The sequence below is a fragment of the Diadema setosum genome, chromosome 15 (assembly GCF_964275005.1).
Source record: "Diadema setosum chromosome 15, eeDiaSeto1, whole genome shotgun sequence".
In the NCBI taxonomy this organism is placed as follows: Eukaryota; Metazoa; Echinodermata; class Echinoidea; order Diadematoida; family Diadematidae; genus Diadema; species Diadema setosum.
Window position 1 is genome coordinate 36,969,158 of NC_092699.1, and position 22,171 is coordinate 36,991,328.

Genomic DNA, 22,171 nt, shown 5'->3' on the forward strand with positions numbered 1-22,171 from the left:
ATTTGAGGTAGAAGTAGGCGCAAAAAGTAACATGAATTCGGCCATGTGGTGCATCTTTTTAAGAACGCACTTGCGAAATTCGAAGAGTTTATCGGGAAAAATAAAGGACACATTTTCAACCTATTTTGGCGCTTGCATCATAAAAGATTACAGCCGAAGTAATTTATGAAATCGTCACAATCCCGCTGATATTTGAGGTAGAAATAGGCGCAAGAAGTATCATGAATTCGGCCATGTGGTGCATCTTTTTTTAAGAACGCACTTACGAAATTCGAAGAGTTTATCGGGAAAAATAAAGGACACATTTTCAACCTCTTTTGGCGCTTGCATCTGAAAATATTACAGCCGAAGTAATTTATGAAATCGTCACAATCCCGCTAATATTTGAGGTGGAAATGGGCGCAAAAAGGATTGCGAATTCGGCCCTGCATGTCGTGTACCTTTCAAGAACGCATGCACAATGCGAATAGATTATCGGGAGAAAAATAAAGAACCCCTTGTAGCGCGTGCATCAGAAAATACCACAGCTAAAATAATTCATTAAATCGTCGCAATCCAACTGACCACCAAGAGCAGGTTACGCAGCAAGTTCTCGCGCCGATGTTTAGAAAAAGTCACAAACGCATTTGATACAATCTGATTTTGTTCATTATCATTTTACACTGTAATTCACAAACAAACATTCTATTTTTTCCTATCTTTTTTTTCTATTTCTTGTGCAATAAATAATGCAAGTTTAAAAAAAGAATATTAATCTGTAAAATGTACATGGGTAAGGGAGTACGTCCATAAAAAACAAGAAAATAAGTTTGCAAGTCATTTAATGTTTTTTTTTAGGTTGTCGTTGTTGACCGGTAAATTTTCTGTTCGGACCGGTAAAAAATGGTAAAACGGGGCATTTACCGGTCAGACAGAGACAGGTTGGACCGGCAGAAAAAATGGGTTAGTGTGCAGCCCTGCTATTGCAACCAATCCTTTCGCTTCTGGTCATCTACACGCCTCGTTCCAAATATCTTATTACCTTTGCTTGTTGGTGAGTTTGTAACTATGATATCTTTTTCTTTAATGGTAAGACATGGTCGTCCACAATTTGCAAATTTCAGCACAGTGCATGGTAGAAAAAGCAAAGTTTGACCATGTGCATGAGTGCATTGTGGCAAAGTGGACACAAACAGTGCGAAGTGTCTGTTGGGTCCATAGGCCCACTTGAGGGCCCACAAGGGCCCAAGAATCTCTAGGACTCTCTGGGATGTTTTATGGTACCATCTTAGCCTTATTTTTGACCATTTGATCAAAAGAGATTTGACACATCAACATATTTCTCATATTCAGCATGTCATCATTTTTGTATCATTTATTTATTTACTTATTCATTTATTCATTCATTTATTTATTTGTATGGTGCTCTGGCGCAATGTTGCATGTTTTTGAAGGATGTTGGGCAAATATTTTCGCATATCTATTGCTGTGGATCACCATGAGTGCTGTGGGTATGATGGAATTTCATGAACCAGTCATTGGCAATGAGATCAAGACCAGCAAAACTACATTTTCATATCAAAGTCTGGTATCAATGTTACAATTGGGACAAGTGCAATAGTCTGTGTGATAACCACCATGCTAACCTCTTGTGCCCAGGCACTGAGCTACACGTTTTGTACCTATTGCCACATTACTTATCCAGCAATAAAAAGTTTAGTACAGTAGTTCCTCAAAATTTGGACTAAATGTATCTAAGGTAGCCAGCCCACTCTGGCGTTACAATACATGTAGGTGGGTCTTCATCAGCTCGAGCTTGAAGAATAGCACACTATTTCTGATCAAAATAATCAGCCGGATAAGAAAACAGCCCCCTAATTTTGCAATAAAGATCAGAAAAGCGCAATCAGAAAATAAACCACCGAAATCTTGGACTTACATTGTATTTGCAGAATAGCCTGCTATTTAATTTAATTTAATTTAATTTAATCTGTACTAGTTGGGGGTTAAAGCACTCCAGCAGGCCCAGGAAGGATTACAGAATCAACTTCGATAAAAGCAACTGTCTGCAGCGATGCGTTTTCTGCATTTGTTGTTGTTGCTCTTCGTTTGAGCTTGTCTTTAATGCCAGGTGCTATGGATGTGTGCAGTTTGTAATATTTTTGAAAGTGGATTTTTTTTTTTAATCTTTGGGTTTGCTTTGTTACTACGTCATATATTCAGTACACTTGCCTCCATGATGTTACCCTACCCATCCAATTTCATTGCACTGTTATAGTTATTTGAGGTAGAGTTATGATGAAAATGACTTGAAATTGCACTAAGCTGCTCCACATTCGGTTTCTAATTTTGTGTAAATTTGAGAAGAAATCTACCAGGCCAGGTGTGGCTGGTTCTGGGGGGAAACTATGCTAGAGGCACCATGGGGGGGGGGGGGGGGAAAGCAGAAGCAAGAATAAAAGCACGCCACCCTCCCCACCCCCCCCCCCCCCCCAAAAAAAAAAAAGAAAGAAAGAAAAGAAAAGATTTTCAATACACAGAGAAACAGCTGGGGAATACAGGAATTGCACAGCTGTCGAAAGGTACACAAGGCACGAGCGACATTAGATGAAAGTCGTCAAACATGGAAACAAAATTAATTGCACAATTGCACTGCACTTTTGGGGTAAGGTAGACAAATCATATAGCCAGATATTGCAGTTCTACAGCATCACAGTTTTGTTTCGTAGTGTCCTATTTTGCCTATTCCTGCTACCACAGGTTTTTTCCTCTTAAATTTCTATCAAATGGATAGGCATCAAATAGAGGAATTTTAAATGCTATCCAAAAACAACAGTGTCATTGAGAACTCTACCCCACGTAAAACACTATCTGCAATTAGTATCATTGTATCATTGGTTTTTTTTTATGTTGTTGTTGTTGTTGTAAAGATTGACATAACATGTGTCAGGAATGTATCAATTTATTTTACATATAATATGAACAGGTATGATTATAATTTGGATTATTTCCAATTAAATATACTGCAGCTTGTCTAAATGCTTTCAATGTATTGCAATATCAAATCAAATATTAACTTCACAGGTACTCTACATATGAAATTACCAAGACATCTTCATACATTACAATCATAATGAATCAAAATCAACTTCCAACTACAAATGAAACGGGCTGTATAAGGTTAAGCTGCTTAGCCATCTTTAGTGGGAGAAAAATATTCTGTTCGTTGAATTATGCTAAAACTTGAACCATATCATATGATTTTGAATATCGCATGGAGGCATGACATACATCAAGAGGGATATGTTGGTATTGACTGTGCTTTGAAATATTTTGAAATGAGTGCATATGATTGGACGGCTGGTCGTTTGAGTCGATCCTTGTGATTATGTATCATGCTATGACTTTGGAAGCAATGACAGTCAGCCTATATCCATCCATGCATACTGTATAAGCTGTTATTTTCGCGAGGGTTTAATTTTCGTGAATTTCGCGAATCACAGTTGGATCGCAAATATAACAACACACGAAATAGTCTCCATGCGCTTAGTTAATAGAGCATCAAAGTAAGCATCGGCGTCGATTCGCGAAAACAACATCTCGCAAAAATATCTACGACCTCATTAACCGCGAAAATATCTGTACGCGAAAATAACAGCGCATACAGTACTATACACATGTGCTACAAATGGAACAAACAATGCTAAAATACAAGCCCACTCTATGAACAGTGTGATTGGGTGATAAAATAGGAAGAATGCAACATACATTGTGCCTGATTAAAAGCGCAAGGTTTACAAGCGTGATTGATTATATATTTTGAATGAATGTGTACATATACACTTTCTGGAGCATTTTATTGGACAATGCATCAGGGAAAACTTTGACACAAAAATCATTATTTTTAGATATATAGCCATACATAACAATGCACATCATGTGTCTTTCAGAAATACAGACTACAGATAAAAGTATTTTAGAAATGACAAATAATGTGACTTTTTGAAATACCTTGTTGGATGAAGGCACTGCAGCATGTCATCACACATGGGGCGAGATTTGACCTCTGCTACCTCACACTGGCCATATTGATTCTAGGAGTCAAAAGTGAAGAGAGAGAGAGAGAGAGAGAGAGATGGGGGGGGGGGGTGCAGAGAGGAAGGAGGTGGTGAGAAAGAAATACAGGTGTACTGTAAAATGAGGAATGCTCGCATGCATTTTAATTTTGCAAATTTCGCGAGAGCCAAGATTCCCAAAATTAAAATGCACGCAAAAGTTCTTGTCTACACTATATGCATTGAATGTTAGAGACATCTTGCAAAAATTTCATGCCACGAAAAAGGCCGTCGGCTCCAATTTGCGAATATTTCACTCCGCAAAAATATTGTTTTACAGTATACACATACACACAAACATACACACAGACCAAGATAGGTAGGGCAGGAAAAGGGAAGAATATGATGTGAGGGTGGTTTGGGGTAAAGTGTGTGAATCACATACTAATTCCCACAATCTATGCAAAACTAATTTACATAATCACCATGTCATTCATCTGTATGAATATTCATGAGTAGCGAGCACCTCATTTGAATTCTAATTTGTTTACAGTGAGTACCAGAAGGTTGATAAGTTTAGGGACATGAATTCATAAGACATCACTGGTTTGGGCCACCAGATTGAAATCAGTAAACTCAGCATCTTGTACCAAGTGTTGATCAGTCTCTACTCTTGATATTTTGTCTACATATGTTCCTCTGAACTGTTCATCTTTGATTGGCTATGCTTGAAGCTGCTTTCGCTCGGGATAAGATATTGTGGCAAGCTTCAACACCATACTGGCATCATATTTTGCATGTGGGCACAAGAAGGTTGTCTCTACCAACCTAGCAACTGAATGCCCTTTTATGAATTCCATTTCACACTTTCCTGGCAATCACCATCTTTGAACCAAGATCGACAAGGTTGTCATGCTGGGCAATATGAAGAGACATTCATAGTCTTTAGCATTTATTTCTAATGACTTGCAAATCTGTGCATTTATCCTTCAATCATATTTACTTATCAAACAAACTTTGTATCAACTATTGAAATATACAAACTAAATGTGACAATGCATGTGTGATACATGATTGTGTTTAGACATTTTTTTGTGGCACATCATGAAGTGAGCATCTTTGGTCAAGTGGTAAATTGTCTCGGAGCTTACAGTGAGAAGCACTTTGGTGGCGCTAGAAAGATCACATGGCGATGATGTACACCACAGACCCCACTCTGGTTTCCAGTAGAAGACGAGCTGAAGGACTCCCACAGACAAGATAGACAGAAGAACAGACAAGGCCACTTTGGGGATGCTGCGTTTGAATCCTTGGCATTGCTATCATAGACAAATTTAAAACAATTCAGGTAGAAAGGGGGAATATGAAAAATTACATAAAAAAGAAGACATTTCATATGTAAATTGATTTATTGTTCATTGTAACTGAGATTTAAACAAACAAATGTTTGACTGAATGAATTATTGAAGTTCAGAGATAGTATGTCAGTAGCTTGTCTACTGATCGATACAAGTGAGTTTTATCTCCTTGTGACACAAGGAGACAGACAAGCTTGATTTATGTCAGGTAGGGGATACCTTTTACAGACCTCCCAAAATGCAGCGCATTAAATATGAACCTCAGGGGACTTGTTTAGGCCACTGCTGAGAAATTTGGAAGTCAACAGTTATCTACAATTTGAATAATGCACAAAACTCAACTACGCAGTAGTTCTGTGTGTCAGCCACACTGAAGCCTTTTTGTTGCAGTCTTCTGTATTTTTTTATCTATAAACACAAATCTAAAAGTATAAAAGCTGATGTAATAACATATAGAGTGTGTGGCAAGAATGTATATAGAAATGTTGGTAAGTTTTGATGAACTTTCTTCACAAAATATACATGATGGACACACATGCAGTGCATGGGTCTGCAAAGGTAGCCTAGTAATGTACTGGAATTTACGGTGAGCCCCGAAAAACAATCAATTCAAAATCTAACGGTCAATAAAAATGTACTAAATGTTACCTTCCACTTTCAATACTTTATGGGAGTTTCTAAAATGATACTCTTCTTCAACATACCACTGTATTTATACAACTCTTCATTTAAGGCATGCAAATGGGATTCCCTACCTTTAATATAACATTATAAAGAAAGAAATATTGTATTCATTTTGGGGGGCAATACTACCTTATGTCCCTCCCCCCATTTATGATACTGAGTCCCCCACCACTTGCCAAATGTGTGTGAGTGTGTGCATCCGTGCATATATGCTAACAAGGGTAGGGCAGTGTTGAAAGGTATGGGAAAATGGGTGGGGGACATAAGAAAGTCTCTCCCTTTTTTAACTACCGGTAGTTAGAGGTGGTCTCAATGAAACAGGGAAGTATGGAAAAAAATAATAATTGAGAGACTCTTTATATAAAGCACACATTCTACCTAAAAAGATACTCATGGCGCTGTGGAACAGAATATTGCCTTACAACAGAGTATCATAGAAGATATAAATAACCATAAGCAAACAAACAATAAAGGCCTATGTACATATACATATATCTAGTATGAAAAATAGTATGTAAACAAATGTCAATTTGAAGGTAGGTTTTGAGGTTCTTTTTGAAAGCATCAATTGAAGATGCATGTCATAGAGATATTAGAAGGTTGTTTCAAAGTTTTGGGCCCATGTATGAGAAAGAACAATCCCCCCAATTATGCTTGATTCGAGGTAAATTTACCTGTAATTTTTGTGAGTTCAATGAGAAAAAAATATATATATCACAATACAATTAACATAATTTCTAAACTTACTAAATCATGGCAACAATTTGTTTTTATGACTGTCAGAAATAAACAGTATATCTAGACGATATACTCTTGTTGTTCGATGATGATCAGATTGTCTTCTATTTCATTCAATATTCACACCTTCTTCGCAGCAAACTTACCAATTCATCTTCTGTTCCTTGATTCAGGATGTTAACTTGCTGAGCATTGGGCTTAGGCATCTTGCACTTTGCAGCCGTGTGACTGAGGTGAGGATTCGCTATCTGTAACGTGACACAAGCCAAACAAAGTTTCTAGGTTGGATGATTCAAAAAGCTACTTCTACTGTATGAAACAGATCTGAACAAATACAAGGGTTGTGAATCAAGAGATCTACATGAATCAATCAGCATGATCAGCATAAGATCTAGACTGAAATCAAGTAAGAGTTTAGAATCTAGTCAAACATTGTCAGATAGATTCAACTGGTAAAATATCATAATCATCACCACTTGTAGCTTGTGTTGTATTGTAAGGTTAGTAATGTAACGTTAACAGTTAGATCTTACGTTAGATTTCTAGACTAATTATTTACCTAGGGCCTACCATCCAGTTGACTGACAAGTATGTCTAATTCCACGAAAAACTTCAAATAATGACATTTGCTGGGTCAGTTTTTCGCTTCTTTAGACAGACACCATTGATACAATTGCGACGGTTTCAACCGTTCTGGTTGAACGCAACTTTGACCCAGTTCCCCTCCCCCCCCCCCCAGATATATATACAGGATTAATTACAGGATCAGTCAACATTAAGACTCACCTCTTCTACTGTTTTCTGGTTGTTTCCTCCACTTCTTTGCAGCGCTCCTAAATTCATCGCCGCCTTCGTTTGAAAAATGACCGCACGAACGTCTACGGCAAGCCAAATGCTCCATACAATCACTATATCGGTACACTTACGTTTATTGACTAAAGTACTAGATGATCTAGTACATGTAAGTTGTTCAAGCGCTAAATTTTACTTCGTAATATTGTGAATGAGCATTTTCTTGCTTATTCACAATATTACGAAGTTAAATTTAACTTTTTTTTCCCATGTTGGTTTGAAAACCAAGCTGGAAAAAATAATAACCATTTTTATGCTGGGGGAACTGGGTCGAAGTTGCGTTCAACCAGAACGGTTGAAACCGTCGCAATAGCGCATGTATCAATGGTGTCTGTCTAATAAAAAGAAGCGAAAAACTGACCGAGCAAATGTCATTATTATGAATGTGAAGTTTTTCGCGGAATTAGACATACTTGTCGGTCAAACCATCCAGTAAACATTTTGGTAAGAGTTCCTTTTGGGACAGCCAACCAAAAGTGAGTGCGCGCATCCGTGCGTATCACAAGCAAGGTTAGGCTTGTAGAGTTGTAAATTATCTAACGTGTTATAAATCTGGCTATCTGCACTGACCCACTGTATTTTAGTGTTAGAAATCTACTGTTGACAAACGTTAGTGTTGTATTTAATTGGGGTGGCTGTCCCAAACATCCACCAAAAGTAACTCTTTCCAATATTTTACCACATTCTAAATAACGTTAGAGGAGACATGTAAATTTATTATAGACTAGTTATAGAACTATATACATTGTAACGTTAACCTGTTAGTGTCAGGGCTGCCAACATTGGAAACTAGTTGAGAGTGAGACTCCCATAGGCCAATGCTATAATTTAGGAGTCAAAATGAGTGAGATCAATAGAAGTGCATGCAAATGAAATAAAGTTTTAGAGTGAGAAAGGACCAAAATGAGTGAGTCTCACTCTCAATGAGTGAGAGTTGGCAGCCCTGTAGTGTTATAATTACATGTAACACGATAGAACTCTAACGTTATTTTATATGCTACATGTATCCATAAGTCACGAATGACGGAATAAATTTCCAGATGCATAACACAGACTTCACGTTACAGTTATAATAGCCCGACCAGACCCCGTGTCGCGACTTACACTTGCGTACAGCGACAGGGCTGTGTATAATAGGCCCTACAGTTATAACAGAAAATTGATACGATGTGGTGTGTTACCTGATCGGAGGCTCGTTATAGAAGTCTACGATGTCGAATTTCATGGTATCACCTCCTCATTGACATTGTGCGTGGATGACAGTGGCAGTGGACGAAAATGACAGTAAGTTTTCCTCGTCTGTTCCGTGGTTCGCCTCACATCTATTTGCCTCTCAAACTGATCCTGAATCGCTAACTTGTAACCCGTTAGATCTACCGTCACTAACGTTAGTCATGTGCCTTCCGTCGTCTGAGTCCGATGAAGTCGTTCGGGAAAAGGAAATATCGAAATACGGTTCAAGAGCTAAAGACGGCTATGCTGAGTTGCACTCATTTACCACGCTGGCGAATGGCATAATAACATACAGTACGGTACGGCAGCTCGACTACAATCTAGTACTATAGTCGAGTCGGTAACCAACTCGGGCCCAATCGTAATCGACACACGAATGCGCTGTCTCGTACACGCACGAAATGCCTATCTATGGCAAAAGTGCGCGGTTCTCGCTCGCTCGCAGGTATGATGTGCCACGCAGAGATTCTCCCAAAGAGGTTCATAGAACCTCTGGATTCTCCTCGCTGGCCACATCCACACAGCACATCACACACAAACGCACACACACACATACACACACACACACACACACACACACACACACACACACACACACACACACACACACACACACACACACACACACACACACACACACACACACACACACACACACACGTGTACACACAGAAGAGTGCAGACAACTCGACCTTTGTACAGATCGACATACACTATGTACATTTTGTGTTTTAAACTTCCAAATTTACTATGTTCTTGTGCCTTTATAACAATTTAAGGTTTTGAACAACAAAGAAACTTGAAACTTGAAAAACTTGTACCGAACGCAAAGTTTACAGGTACAAACCTCTTTGTAATATACCTGTATATTTATGTGTGTGCGTATGTTGTTTTGTTTTTTATTGTTTGGGTTCAAGGGCGATGCATGCTTGTATTCCGACGTCAGCTCTTATCTCTTCTAAACGGGTCTAGGGCAATTACCCCCTGGGCAATTACCCCGGACCCTTCCCCTATCCCTAATCCTAATCCTAATCCTGAAACTACTAACCATAACCCAAACTCCTAACACTAAACCCAAGAATCTTCAGTCTATTGAAGGATGCAGACTTAAAGGGAAAGTAAACCCAAAGAGCAATGTCGATTGAGTGAAAGCAGTAATATTAGTAGAACACATCAGTGAAAGTTTGAGGAAAATCGGGCAATCGATGCAAAAGTTATGAATTTTTAAAGTTTTGGTGTTGCAACTGCTGGGTAAGGAGACTACTAGAGGTTATGACGTATGAGTGGACTACAATATAAAGAAAATAAAAAGGGAATTCAATAGAAATTCATTTTTCATGAAAATTACACATTCCATCAACTTGATACTGACATATGTTAGGGGTAGCACTTATTCCCCCTGCTTTCTGAAAGCGGTTAGTCAAGAACTCTTTCATTTTGCTAGAAAAGTGAATTTTTGTGGAATTCCTTTTATATTTTCTTTATATCGTGGTCCTCTCATACGTCATAACCTCTAGTAGTCTCCTCATCCAGCGGTTCCAACACCAAAACTTTAAAAATTCATAACTTTTGCATCGATTGTCCGATTTTCCTCAAACTTTCACTGATGTGTTCTACTAATGTTACTGCTTTTACTCAATCCACATTGCTCTTTGGGTTTGTGTTCCCTTTAATCAGAAGAACTCTAACCTTACCACTAGAATATTTAGCCGGGGGGGGGGGGGGTAATTGCCCTCTGGGGGCCCGGATACGCTACTAAACTTGCTCGCATTGGTGCTACAAGTGAAATTGGTGTTCGAAAAAAAGAAGAAGAAATAATTCTCTCATATTTAATTCTTTAATTCTTTAATTAGATCTTTAATTCTTAGTCTTATCTCTATAATGTGATATGAACTCTGGCCAATTCAGGATTAGCTCAGAGATACAGGCCCTGATGAAAATATTTATTTTGTGATATTTATAATCTTTAAAATATTCATGTTATGTTTGTCTTATGTGAGGCAAAACCAAAGAGTAAGGAAGCTAGTGCTTCTATACTATTTGGGTATAAAACTAAATGCGAATTTTATTTTTCTACTATCGAGTACTCATTTAATGTAAATTTTCTGCACTGAGTACTCTCCAGTTCGTTCTTTTTGGTTTAATACAAATGCCTTTATCATTCTGTTTGAATATTATGCCATGTAGGCCTACTAATGTTTCATGTTTCTTTTCTTTCTTTTTCCTTCTCCTCATTTTCTTCTTCTTCTTCTTCTTAACTTCTTCTTCGCTCCGCTCCACTGTCATGATTTCTATTATCGTTTTCATAAATTTTATTAATTGATTTTATTCAGAAAGCAATTGGACAAATCAATGAATTATGGGGACACAACAGATTTCGTTTTTTTTTTTTTTTTAAATCATTGGCTTACCTTCATGGACGAATCTAAAGTTGCTAAAGAAATCCGCTTTCTACTCGATTTCGCTCATAGCTCAGTGATTTCCCTATGTTTGCTGTCAGTCTTTGTGCCAGACTTTATGACATTTATATTTCCCTCTTTTTTTCTATGCCATACCTTGTCTTGTAATTTTCCTTTCCTTCCTCCTTCAATCTTCGTTAATTTCATTTTTGAATCATATGTACTCCCTTTTTAGAGTAATAGTATCTGAAAATTTTATTTGCTATAGATACTCCAGAGATGAGGGGCTGAATAGAGACTACATAGGCAACCTCAGCGCCACACTTGTTTATGAATCATGTTCGTTTGTTGTATACTGCCCTTGCCCTTGGCTAGCTGAGTACGCGCTACTGAAATTTAGTTTAGATATTCCGTATTCCTACTCAAAGAACGTCTAAAATGCCGCTGAAATTTGCCGTAGTGTGCTCGAGTAATCAGAATCGCAGTATGGAAGCCCATGCTATTCTCGGGTGAGTAAAACATCATCAGTGTCTGTTACCAGTACAATGTAGGCCTACCACACTAAATTGCACTAGATATAAATGCATACCACTGACTACACGTGTACTATATATAGCACCAAGCACACAGCTCGCTCCCCCGCTCCGGCCGGGCGGGTGCTCCGTTCGCGTTCGCGCCAGAGCTCGAGCGACTGCTCTGGAGCCCGGAGGGTGTTTCCCAAAGAATTTAAATTTTTAACTTGACCGAAAGATTGGTCTGTATCTGGTCGTCGGGGAAAATGTTCCGCGGAGACTGCGTCTGGCGTCACAGATCCCTTGTCTACGGAGGAGAGCGATAACGTCATATTTATAAGTAAAAGACTCCTCCGGACAGACGGATCTTACTGTCTAATTTTTAGCAAGCTCTGAAGCATAGGCATCACATTCGAGTATAATGAAATTCAAATCCTACAAAATTTTTCTTGCATTTTTCACAATTTCTCGTGCAGTTCAAGGGACAGGGTAGGGGTATGTTCACATAACTGCCAGTGGCAGTGCCAGTGCTACTGCTAGTGCCAGAGGCAGAAACAACTGGGACTTTGCTGAAGTGTCTACATCTAAATCTTGTGAAAGTAATTGTCAGATTTGGGGACAACATGTTCAAATATTTTTCTTAACACATATCATCCTTAAATATCCTAATGCAACTGTTTGAGTTATTTAAATGAAAATTCCACTGTTGTCTTCAAAAAATTAAGATCAAGATGGTAGGCTGTGTGACTTCATAATTTTCTAGATCTAATTGTCATATGGATCTACGGTGACTAAGATTGAAGAATATAAATTTTGGAGACTTTCTTCTCGTACAGACCTAAAAGAAAGCCAAAACCCAAAGAGATATGTGGATTTAGTGAAAACAACAACATTTGTAAAACACATCAGTGAAAGTCTGAGGAAAATTGAACAATCGATGCAAAAGTTATGAATTTTTTAAGTTTTGGTGTTGGAATTGCTGGAAAAGGAGACTCCTAGAGGTTATGATGTCATGTGTGGACAACAATAGAAAATATAAAGGGAATTCCACAAAAATTAAGTTTTTCATTAAAAAAATTACATATTTCATCACCTTGATGCCGACATATGTTAAGGGTAGCATTATTCTCCCTGCTTTCTGAAAGCCGTTTGTCAAGTGCTCTTTCATTATGCTAAAAAAGTGAACTTTTGTGGAATTCCCTTTATATTTTCTTTATATTGTTTTCCACACATGACGTCATAACCTCTAGAAGTCTCCTCGTCCAGCGTTTCCAATACCAAAACTTTAACAATTCATAACTTTTGCATCGATTGTTCAATTTTCCTCAAACTTTCACTGATCAATGTGTTCTACTATTGTTGCTAGCACTCTCATTCAATCCACATTGCTCTTTGGGTTTTGGTTTCCCTTAATTGAAGATTAATAATATAAGGGACAAAGGACTTTTTTTCTGTAAATTTTGATAACAATTTGAGGTGGATTCTGAAAACATGAGATATAATTGAAAAGAGAAACCAATGGCATACCATGATTTTAAGTCAGTTTTGTGTTGTGCTCTATTGCCAAATGCAAGGCAATGAAAGATTGATATCACATTTCTTAATTCTATGTTCATATTGTATTTTAAGTATGAAGACGATCTTTCCTTAATTGTCATGATATTAGAACAGATGTAGCGTTAAAATAATTATTTTTCTTTAACAATTAGTTATCATATCCTCAACAAAAACAATGTCTGACTTTCTTCAGATAAATTTGAGCATGTTTGTGCATTTGATGTTTTGTTTCGTTTTTCCACAGCTGCACATTTACAAATTGTAAGGTAAAATTGTCTGCTCTCTTGAAACTTGTTTTTGTACATTTTGCAGTTCTAACCGCTTTGGTTCAGCATTAATTGTATAGACAGCAAATGATATTGATCATTTTTTGTTCACTTGTGTGCTTTGTACTGGTGAAGTCTGGATGATTTGTAGGGCTTGAACAGAGGCACCACATTTTGTAGGATATTAGCACTTTGCATAATTTTATAAAATGTCATATTTGTAAACAATTTTGTAAAATGTCATACTTGTAAACAATTTTATGTAGTAATTACAGTATACGTTTACTATTTGCCTTTAAATAATTTGAATACCATATTATTTTTTAATATAGTTCAGTTGTTGTTTGTTTGTTTGTTTGTTTGTTTGTGTTTTGAACTGTAGGAAAAAAGGTTTGAACGTGAAATCCTTTGGAACTGGTGCTACAGTGAAACTTCCGGGACCAGCGCCAGACAAGCCAAACATCTATGACTTCAAAACGACATATGAAGACATGTATCAGGACTTAAAGCGCAAGGACAGAGACTTGTATCCTTTTTACACTGATGGGATGCTTAATGGATGGTTTTATTTAGTCTTATAAAGTGAAACTCCCACTTCAATGCAGATGTGCTCATAAACCAAAGTTGCATTGTATGCAGAACTAAAACATAAACAATTCAGAACAATACAATTCATTCAAAAGTGATTCTGAATGATATGACCCATGGCCACAATGTTTTGCACTTTGATTTCCTTTTGCAATGTTCTCAAGGTGTCATATTCTGTAATGATCCTGATAAGTATGAATAGAAACCAGTTTATTTACTGCATCCTCAAGTTGATCTCAGTCTTTGAAAGCTATGGTACTTGTTAGTCTAGTGGATATGTCACCTGTCTAGCAATTGGGAGGTCTTTGGTTAAGTCCAACCGAGGTATACTAACAATTGTATGTCCATTATTTTTGTTGTGGCTACTCCTAAAAAAAAAAAGAATAATCAGTGCTTGAAGGGCATCGATGAAGGGCAATCGTCAATCAGTTGCATTGAAAACCAAGTGGATGCAAGAATCATTAATTTGAATTTAACCTGTTGAGGACGGTTGATTTTGCTACGACATGCATTTCCCAGAGACACTTGCCCGAGTATACTCAGGACTTGTCCTCAACGGGTTAAGACCAGTCTGATAGTCCCAGGGACATGCATGTAAAACATAATGCAGCAATGAGCATATTTTCTTGGTGGTATCTGCGACTAATCTCAATATTTGATATGAATTCCTTACTCTCTTCCCGCCATCATCATTGCATTTATATAGAGCAGTACAAAATTTTTGGTTATAATTTTGCAGTACTATATTAGCATAGGGAGGGGTATGTAGGTGCTTTGTCTATTTACTCTTAAAATGAAATCCAGTGACAGCAGTGATACTAGAATGGTCTTTCAGAACAGACAAATCCCATGTTAAAATGTTACAGAGAAAAAAAGTGTTTTGAATTAGCACACATTTTTATGTAAGAACAGAGAATGCTATATATTTCTCTAAGATTTATAATGTCTGTTTTATGTTAAGTGCTGTCTGGGGCAAATTATTTGTATAGGGCCCCATTTTTCTCTCTCTTCTTTCTTTCTATAAAACAACAACAACAACTACAGAGAATGCTGTTCCCTTCGTACTTTCTCATTCATGCTGAAGATATATACACTATGTAGCTTTGTGTTGTCTGAAGTCTCCAGAAGGTACTTAGATACAGCGGCTGCCATGGCATTGCGTTTCTTGTGGGCCCTCTTGCCTCTACCAGCTTCATTTTCTTACCAGATTTCATTCCAATTTGCTGGGGAGGTGTTTAGCATGGTACAGTCTACATGTACAATATTTTGCTATTGTTTTGGTGACAGCGCCCTCAGTGTTCTGACTCTGATAAGCCAAAAGGTGAATTGATGAAATCTCAACTTTAAATAGCTTTTATCTCTATTCATTAGGTATGGTACATAGATGTACACTGGATTTTGAGAGTAATTGTTTTGTTTCTCTCTGCTGTAGATACTCTGGATACTGTTTTATAAATGACAAGGAAATACAGTGAGCTCTTACTGAGCTCAACTTGAGTTGCACAAATCAAATATTTTGCCCAGAGTCGAAGCTTATACTTGAGTCCCAATGGACGAGATTCCATGACATCAAATGATGCGTTGCCTGAGGGGTAAAAAACAAATCATGTGTATTCAGTGCATAGCTCTGGCGTGCAATACGCATCGCATACCCGCCTACCTATTATAGGGCATGGGATGTAACAATTATGCTTGCCCAAGTGTATGGGAGCCTCCATATGCAGTTTTTGCCCCTCAGCATGGCTTGATGACATCATTGGAACCTCAATATGGAGTGCTCATAGTTGACTGTTTGATAGTATTCTTTTTATCAGTGGCTGTTTTTGACGTAGTGTAGGATGTGAGCTGCATGTTGTCCAATTTCTTGAGAATGTTTTGAATCCTTAATTTATATATTTCTTCTACGTGGTGATTGGTGGAACCAGATACACCCAGAATGGTATTTTGCATATGTTAGACCGGAACAGGAGATTGAAACCAAAACCGGAGAGATTCCAGAGTAGCAAGGAAAAATTTGACATCATCTTGACTGCAGAAGAGAGAGTATATGACCAAGTGCTGGAAGGTGAGAAAATCAAATTTAAGGTTTTATGACATACAAATGCATGTTTTGGGGTGAAACGAATATCTAGAAATAATCCAAATAGTATTTGATTATTTCTTCTATTTTTCTTCAGATTACTTGGATACGCCCACACAAAAACTTCCAAACCAAGATTCTGGTAGTGACCTCATCTGTCAATCAATGCTGAAGTACTAATAATGATCAACAAAAGACATTGGAATGCACCCTCCACAAGACCGAGCACAACTTGCATGTTTCCTCGCCATGTCTTTTGTTAGTGACATTAATATCACAGAAACATGCAACGTATGCCAAGTCGAAAAAAAATTGCCAGGAAATTCTGATTTGAGAAAATTTATAGGACACGACATTCGCTCCTGTGATGATTGCTGCGGTCATATTTTCTCCAAGGACTTACACTGTAGGGTTAGGGTTGTGATTGGGTTTTAGTTTTAGTTTAATGTGAGGAGTAGGATTAGGAGTAGGGTTAGTGTTATGATTGTGTACATAGAATTTATGTTTGGCTTTAGTGTGCAGATATTTCATTGGAGCAATTGTCACAGGAGCAAATGTCATGGAACTGCTACGCACACTATTATGACATAATACTCTCATACCCGCTGGCCATAGTGTAAGTGTGTGAATGGGGTGTTACATAAACTGTACCCTAATGTAATATGCTTGTCTGAAAGTATAAGCCTGTTAATGGGAAGTTATACTCAAATGTACATGTACACCGGTCTTAGGAAAGCAAGTGTCATTATATGTCAAGTAACAAAGTAAGATGACATTCCCTCAACTTGTTACTGACATATTTTAAGGGTTATATCATTCCCACAACTTTTTGAAATACAGTTCTTGTAGGTATTCAGTCAGGTGCTCTTTCACAATGCTAGAAAATTGAAAATATGGTGAATTTTCTTAATATTTCTCTTGTAACATTTTTCATGCGTGATGTGTCACAATTTGTACAAGTAGTGTTCTTCTCGTGATGATGGCGGTTTCAAAACTTTATTCTTCTAAAAATTCATAACCTTTGTAGGGATTGTCTGATTGTCCTCAAACTTACACTGAGGTTTTCTTCTAATATTGCTGCATTCACTTAATCAACATGCATTTATTTGCTTTTCATTCTCCTTTAATTGCAATGATCTCCATCTCCGCCTTCTTGCCACCAAGATTTTGATACCAGAGAAGAAGAGACCCAAGTTCCCGTGCACATCATCAACATTGACATCCAGGACAACCACGAGGAAGCAACGATTGGGGCATTCAGATTTAGTAGTCTCGCCATGAAGGTAAATTGGTCTTAAAGAGATGGTACACTTTCAGTTGAGATGGGGTTCTAGGTTTTCAATGCTTTTTTTTTCAGAAAATGAGGAACCTCTTATGAAATATGAAGAAGCATACAATTCTAAGACGAATTCAAAATTAATTTGATGAAAATTGGTTTTGAAATGGCTGAGCTATCAAAATAAGGGGATCCTAATAAATGGTTGGACCCACCTTTAATTTGGATCCCTTTGTTTTACTCTGTTTTTGGATATCTCAGCCATTTCAAAACTGATTCAAATAAACTTTGAATTTCTTTTAGAATTGTATGCTATTTAACATTACATAAAGTGGTTCTAAGTATCTCACAAAAAATTGGAAGCTGAATTCTCACCTCAACCAATACTATACCATCCCTTAAAGCCTGCCGCATACTATACGACTCACTACTATATGACTGACAGACTTGGATCCGAAATAAATCACAATAGTCTCAGAATGAACACGCTTGTTTATTTCAGATCCAAAGTCAGTCAGTCGTATAGTCATGAGCCATATAGTGTGCGGCGGCTTTAGGCTCTGACTAACCTAACTGTACTTTGTTCACCTTCTCAAATGACATAGTGTGTCTAGTTGATACAGTGGACTCCCGTTCCATGGGACTGGCAGTTTTCTTTCATTATATATCAAAATTTGGTTGCAACCAAGCAAAGCAACAATAAAAAACAAAGTGCGGATAATATTGTGGCCAGCCACATTTAAAGGGACTGTACAGTACTAGTTGAGGTGAGGATTCAGGTTTGTAACATTTTTTTCGTGAGATTATGAGAAATCTCTTATGAAATATAAAAGAGCATGTAACTTCAAGAAGGATTCAACATTTATTTGAAGAAAAAAAAAAACACCCAAAACCCGATCCTAACAAAATTGACAGGTCATGACTTTTATTAGGATCTCTGTGTTTTTCCTTGTTTCAGAGATATCTCAGTCATTTCAAAACCGATTTTCATCAAATAAACTTTTGATTCCCCTTAGAATTGCATGCTCTTTAACATTTCATAGTGATTTCTAAATATCTCGCAAAATATCTCAAGCTGACTCCTCACCTCAACCAGTACTGTACAGTCCCTTTAACAACTTGCACTCCAACGCTAGAATTATTCTCCTCAGAAACTGCATACTGTAAAACGAGGAATGTTCGCGTGCATTTTAATATCGCGAATTTTGCGAGCGCCAACATCCACGAAATTAAAATGCACGCAAAAGTTCTTGCGTACACAATATGCATTCGATGCAAGTGGCAATTCGTGAAAACTTCATGCTGCAAGAAAGGCCATTGGCTCCAATTCGCGAAATTTTCATGCTGCGATTATATCGTGTTTTACAGTACATCTGTATGTGCGTATAACATGCATGCATATTAGGCACCCAAGTGTGTGTGAGTTACAGTGCCATGTGAAGGCCAATCTACTGACTTTTGTGATTACACAGGCAACTCCAGACATAACAAAGTTCTCAATAACTTCAGTTTTTTTCGTTACATTGAACTTTTGCAATAGCCGAAATGTAAAGTATGTTAAGATATATGGATATATGTGGACCTGAGTTATGACTTAATGTTGTAACAAGAATTTTGTAGTGACTATGTTTGTTATAATGGGAGTGCACTGTACAGATGACTGTATGTCTGGCCTATAATTGTAATCCAGATAGTTGCTTTTATAATCGGGACAAACATATTACCCTGGAGTCGTCACGATCAAGAGGTGGCTGCTGTTATTTTGTTTCATTGAGCCTCATATATTCTGGGGACATGTTAAGCCACGCACAGAAAAGTGAAGGCACTTGACACTGATTCCTGTGATCCATGTCAATCAAGGAGTCTTGTATAGTTAACAAAGTGCTACCAGCAGCAGTTTTTGAAATTCAATGCTGACTCTTCATGTCTATTGAGATTAATTCTGGAGCCAGATAGCTTACAATCTTCAATCTAGCAGATATACTGAGCTGTATATAAACCAGTATGAGTAAGAGATGCAACCTATCTTTCATATGCTATGTGGACCTAAAGATTTCAAAGATTTAACCGTATGAAAGGATTTGATCTGGAATAGACTACCTATTCAAGGATTTGAAGCACAGCAAGCATTAACCCACTGAGGCTGAGTCCTGAGTATACAAATTGTACTCGGGCAGGTGTCTATGGGAAATGCATGTTGTAGCAAAATCAGTCTGTCCTCAACGGGTTAAGTGCTCATACATGTATTTATATTTGATGATAAATCTTTTGAATTACATTGATTTAATATAAGAGTCATGTATTACCCTGATGGTGTTGATGATTACAGTCTAAGTTGAATGAAAGTTTGTGTAACATTAGAATTTGCACAGTGTCCCCAGTGGGAAAAGTGAAATAATGATCATGAAAACAGCATCTTTAACGCAACCTTGATAAAGTTACCTATTTTGAGGCACAGGGGAATATAATTTGAATGAGCTAATAATGAATGTTACTTTGAAAATTACCATTAACACTCAAATTTTCACCACCTTTTTCTTTCTAATTCACCCAGCTGGAAAGTGCAGAGGATCTGGAGAATGATATTGATGAATTAATACAGTCCTTTGAACATGAAATGAACATTACTGTTCTTCACACTGTGTGCTTCTACTGAAACATGTCACGCTTTTCAACAGAAGGATTTGGGCTGAGTGTGAAATGGACTGTAATGATGTGTCAGCCGGAGCCTGCCTCTCCCTTGTCCGTAGCGACATCTTCGCCCATGTCTCACGTGGTACCACCCGCTGTTCTGTGGAAAACGTGATGGCATCGGACATCCAGCAGAATCACACCTTTTTTTTTGGCTCTCATTCTGCCATGAGGAGCATGGCCAGGACGGACCAAAGACAAGAAGAAGAAAAAGAAGGCTTATTTTTCTCTCAGGTCTTGGTTTTGCAGCAGTGTGATCTTTGTATTGCTGGAACAGTTGCTGTATTAGATAATGTGCTTAGTAAAAACTGACAGACTGACATTCCATCAGAGTGTCTTTACTTTGAGGTAACCCAGAAGCCATGGACTACCTCAGAACTATTCTGACAGATTACTTTGCTGGACTCTTTGTCATTTTGTGCTCCCAACAACATTTTCCCTACAGCATTTTATGTTGTGGTTGATACCTCAATAAGACATTGCAAATGAATAATTGTCATGTTTTTGTGTTCACGCATAATGACTATCATATGGTATAATGCATTTCTAGAACTGAATATTATTGCAAGTTGTATCATATGGGAGAATTTCCATCATTGGTCAGGTATTGATGCTCTTATTAAAGTTTTGGTGATATATTGTCTCGTAGTTATCACATGATTAGGTGAACCAGTTCATATATTCATTGATCAAACGAAGATGAAAGCAATCAGAGGTCAAAGAACTCTGAGAGGAGATCAAAAGAAGAAAATTGTTTCAGCAAACTGTATGCAAAGTGGAGAGGTCACGCTGGCTGTATGGAAAACATGACTTCACGGCTCTACCATGCAGTACAGTGGACTCCCGTTATAACGAAATCCTCGGGACCGGCAGTTTTATTTCTTATATTGAAATTTTGTTATAACCGAACAAATAAACAATAAAAACACATAGAGCAGATAATGTTGCGGCCTGAATTTTTACTTCGTTGTAATGGGAATTTCGTTATGATTGTGTTTGTTATAACGGGAGTGCACTGTATACAGTGTACTATCTACCAATTCAGACACATGTTTTGGAGGAGAGAGTGCGACTGATTCATTGGCTTAGATTGACAGATGCTTCCACTCACAATGAAAGCATTATTTACCATTTGCAGATGAAACTAAAGCCCAGCTTTAGTGCTTCAAAATAGTTCTAAAATGTTCTAAAGGAATATTCAGGACTGCACACTAACTCATTTTTCGACTGGTCTGATCTGTCTGTTGGACCAGTAGGTACTAGTACCCAGTTTTTTCCATATTTTGCTGGTCCATTCCTGAAAAAGTTACTGGTCCGACAGTGATTTTTACAGGTTAGGGACCGTCGGACTAGTGCCAGTGCTAGTATGCAGCGTTGGAATAGAAACAACCAATGTAAAACTGTTGATCAGTATAATTAATGTTAAGTATTGTTAAATATAAAAAAAAATGTGAACAATGATTGTAATAACATGATGATTTCTAGACTAAACCGTCTACAGTTAAACCGTCTACAGTTATGGTTTACTGAGAAAAATAGTGATATCTCCTTATATTTTAGGCTTTATGGTAGGATGTTTTGTGATACAACTGGCCTACACATATGCATCAAATGTGATAACTCAGACATTTTTAAATCACTGCTCCCAATGGTAAGCAGCACCTTTAAGATGGTGTAGGAGTCCATTGAAAGTAGAGCATTCTCTCCCCCCCCCCCCAATCTCTCTTTACACAATGTACACACTCCCAGACTTACAAATAAACTGAACATTTTTACTGAATATATTTAGTGTGGTTTATTCAGTGAGTTTGCAAATGCATGTACTACAATGTATTTGCATATATATATATTTATATATAACACTGTATATATATATATATATATATATATATATATATATATA

General features: G+C 37.5%; 2 protein-coding genes across 2 annotated transcripts in view; one reads left to right on the top strand and one right to left on the bottom strand.

Moving 5' to 3' along the window:
* The window catches only part of LOC140239182 (polyamine-transporting ATPase 13A3-like), a 48,593-nt gene extending 39,676 nt beyond the window's left edge, over positions 1-8,917 (bottom strand). Inside the window, exons 1-4 of the mRNA XM_072319064.1 lie at positions 8,848-8,917; positions 6,961-7,062; positions 5,186-5,353; positions 3,991-4,073 (exon numbers count right to left, since the gene is read on the bottom strand). Coding sequence (XP_072175165.1) covers positions 3,991-4,073; positions 5,186-5,353; positions 6,961-7,020 — 311 coding nt within the window. The 5' untranslated portion in view covers positions 7,021-7,062; positions 8,848-8,917. The remainder of the gene's footprint in view (positions 1-3,990; positions 4,074-5,185; positions 5,354-6,960; positions 7,063-8,847) is intronic.
* A 2,750-nt stretch (positions 8,918-11,667) lies between these two features.
* On the top strand, positions 11,668-22,030 carry LOC140238417 (RNA polymerase II subunit A C-terminal domain phosphatase SSU72-like). The gene is made up of 5 exons (XM_072318323.1): positions 11,668-11,807; positions 14,016-14,159; positions 16,147-16,286; positions 17,466-17,584; positions 20,132-22,030. Exons 1-5 carry the CDS (start codon positions 11,737-11,739, stop codon positions 20,231-20,233), a joined length of 576 nt encoding a protein of 191 aa, XP_072174424.1. The 5' UTR covers positions 11,668-11,736; the 3' UTR covers positions 20,234-22,030.
* Positions 22,031-22,171: the final 141 nt, after the last annotated feature.

Bases quoted from the DNA above. Each gene is read 5' to 3' on its own strand.
- LOC140238417 (XM_072318323.1), top strand. From the start codon at position 11,737: ATGCCGCTGAAATTTGCCGTAGTGTGCTCGAGTAATCAGAATCGCAGT. The intron at 16,287-17,465 runs GTGAGAAAATCA...CTTGCCACCAAG, and splicing joins ATATGACCAAGTGCTGGAAG to ATTTTGATACCAGAGAAGAA. The intron at 17,585-20,131 runs GTAAATTGGTCT...TAATTCACCCAG, and splicing joins TTAGTAGTCTCGCCATGAAG to CTGGAAAGTGCAGAGGATCT.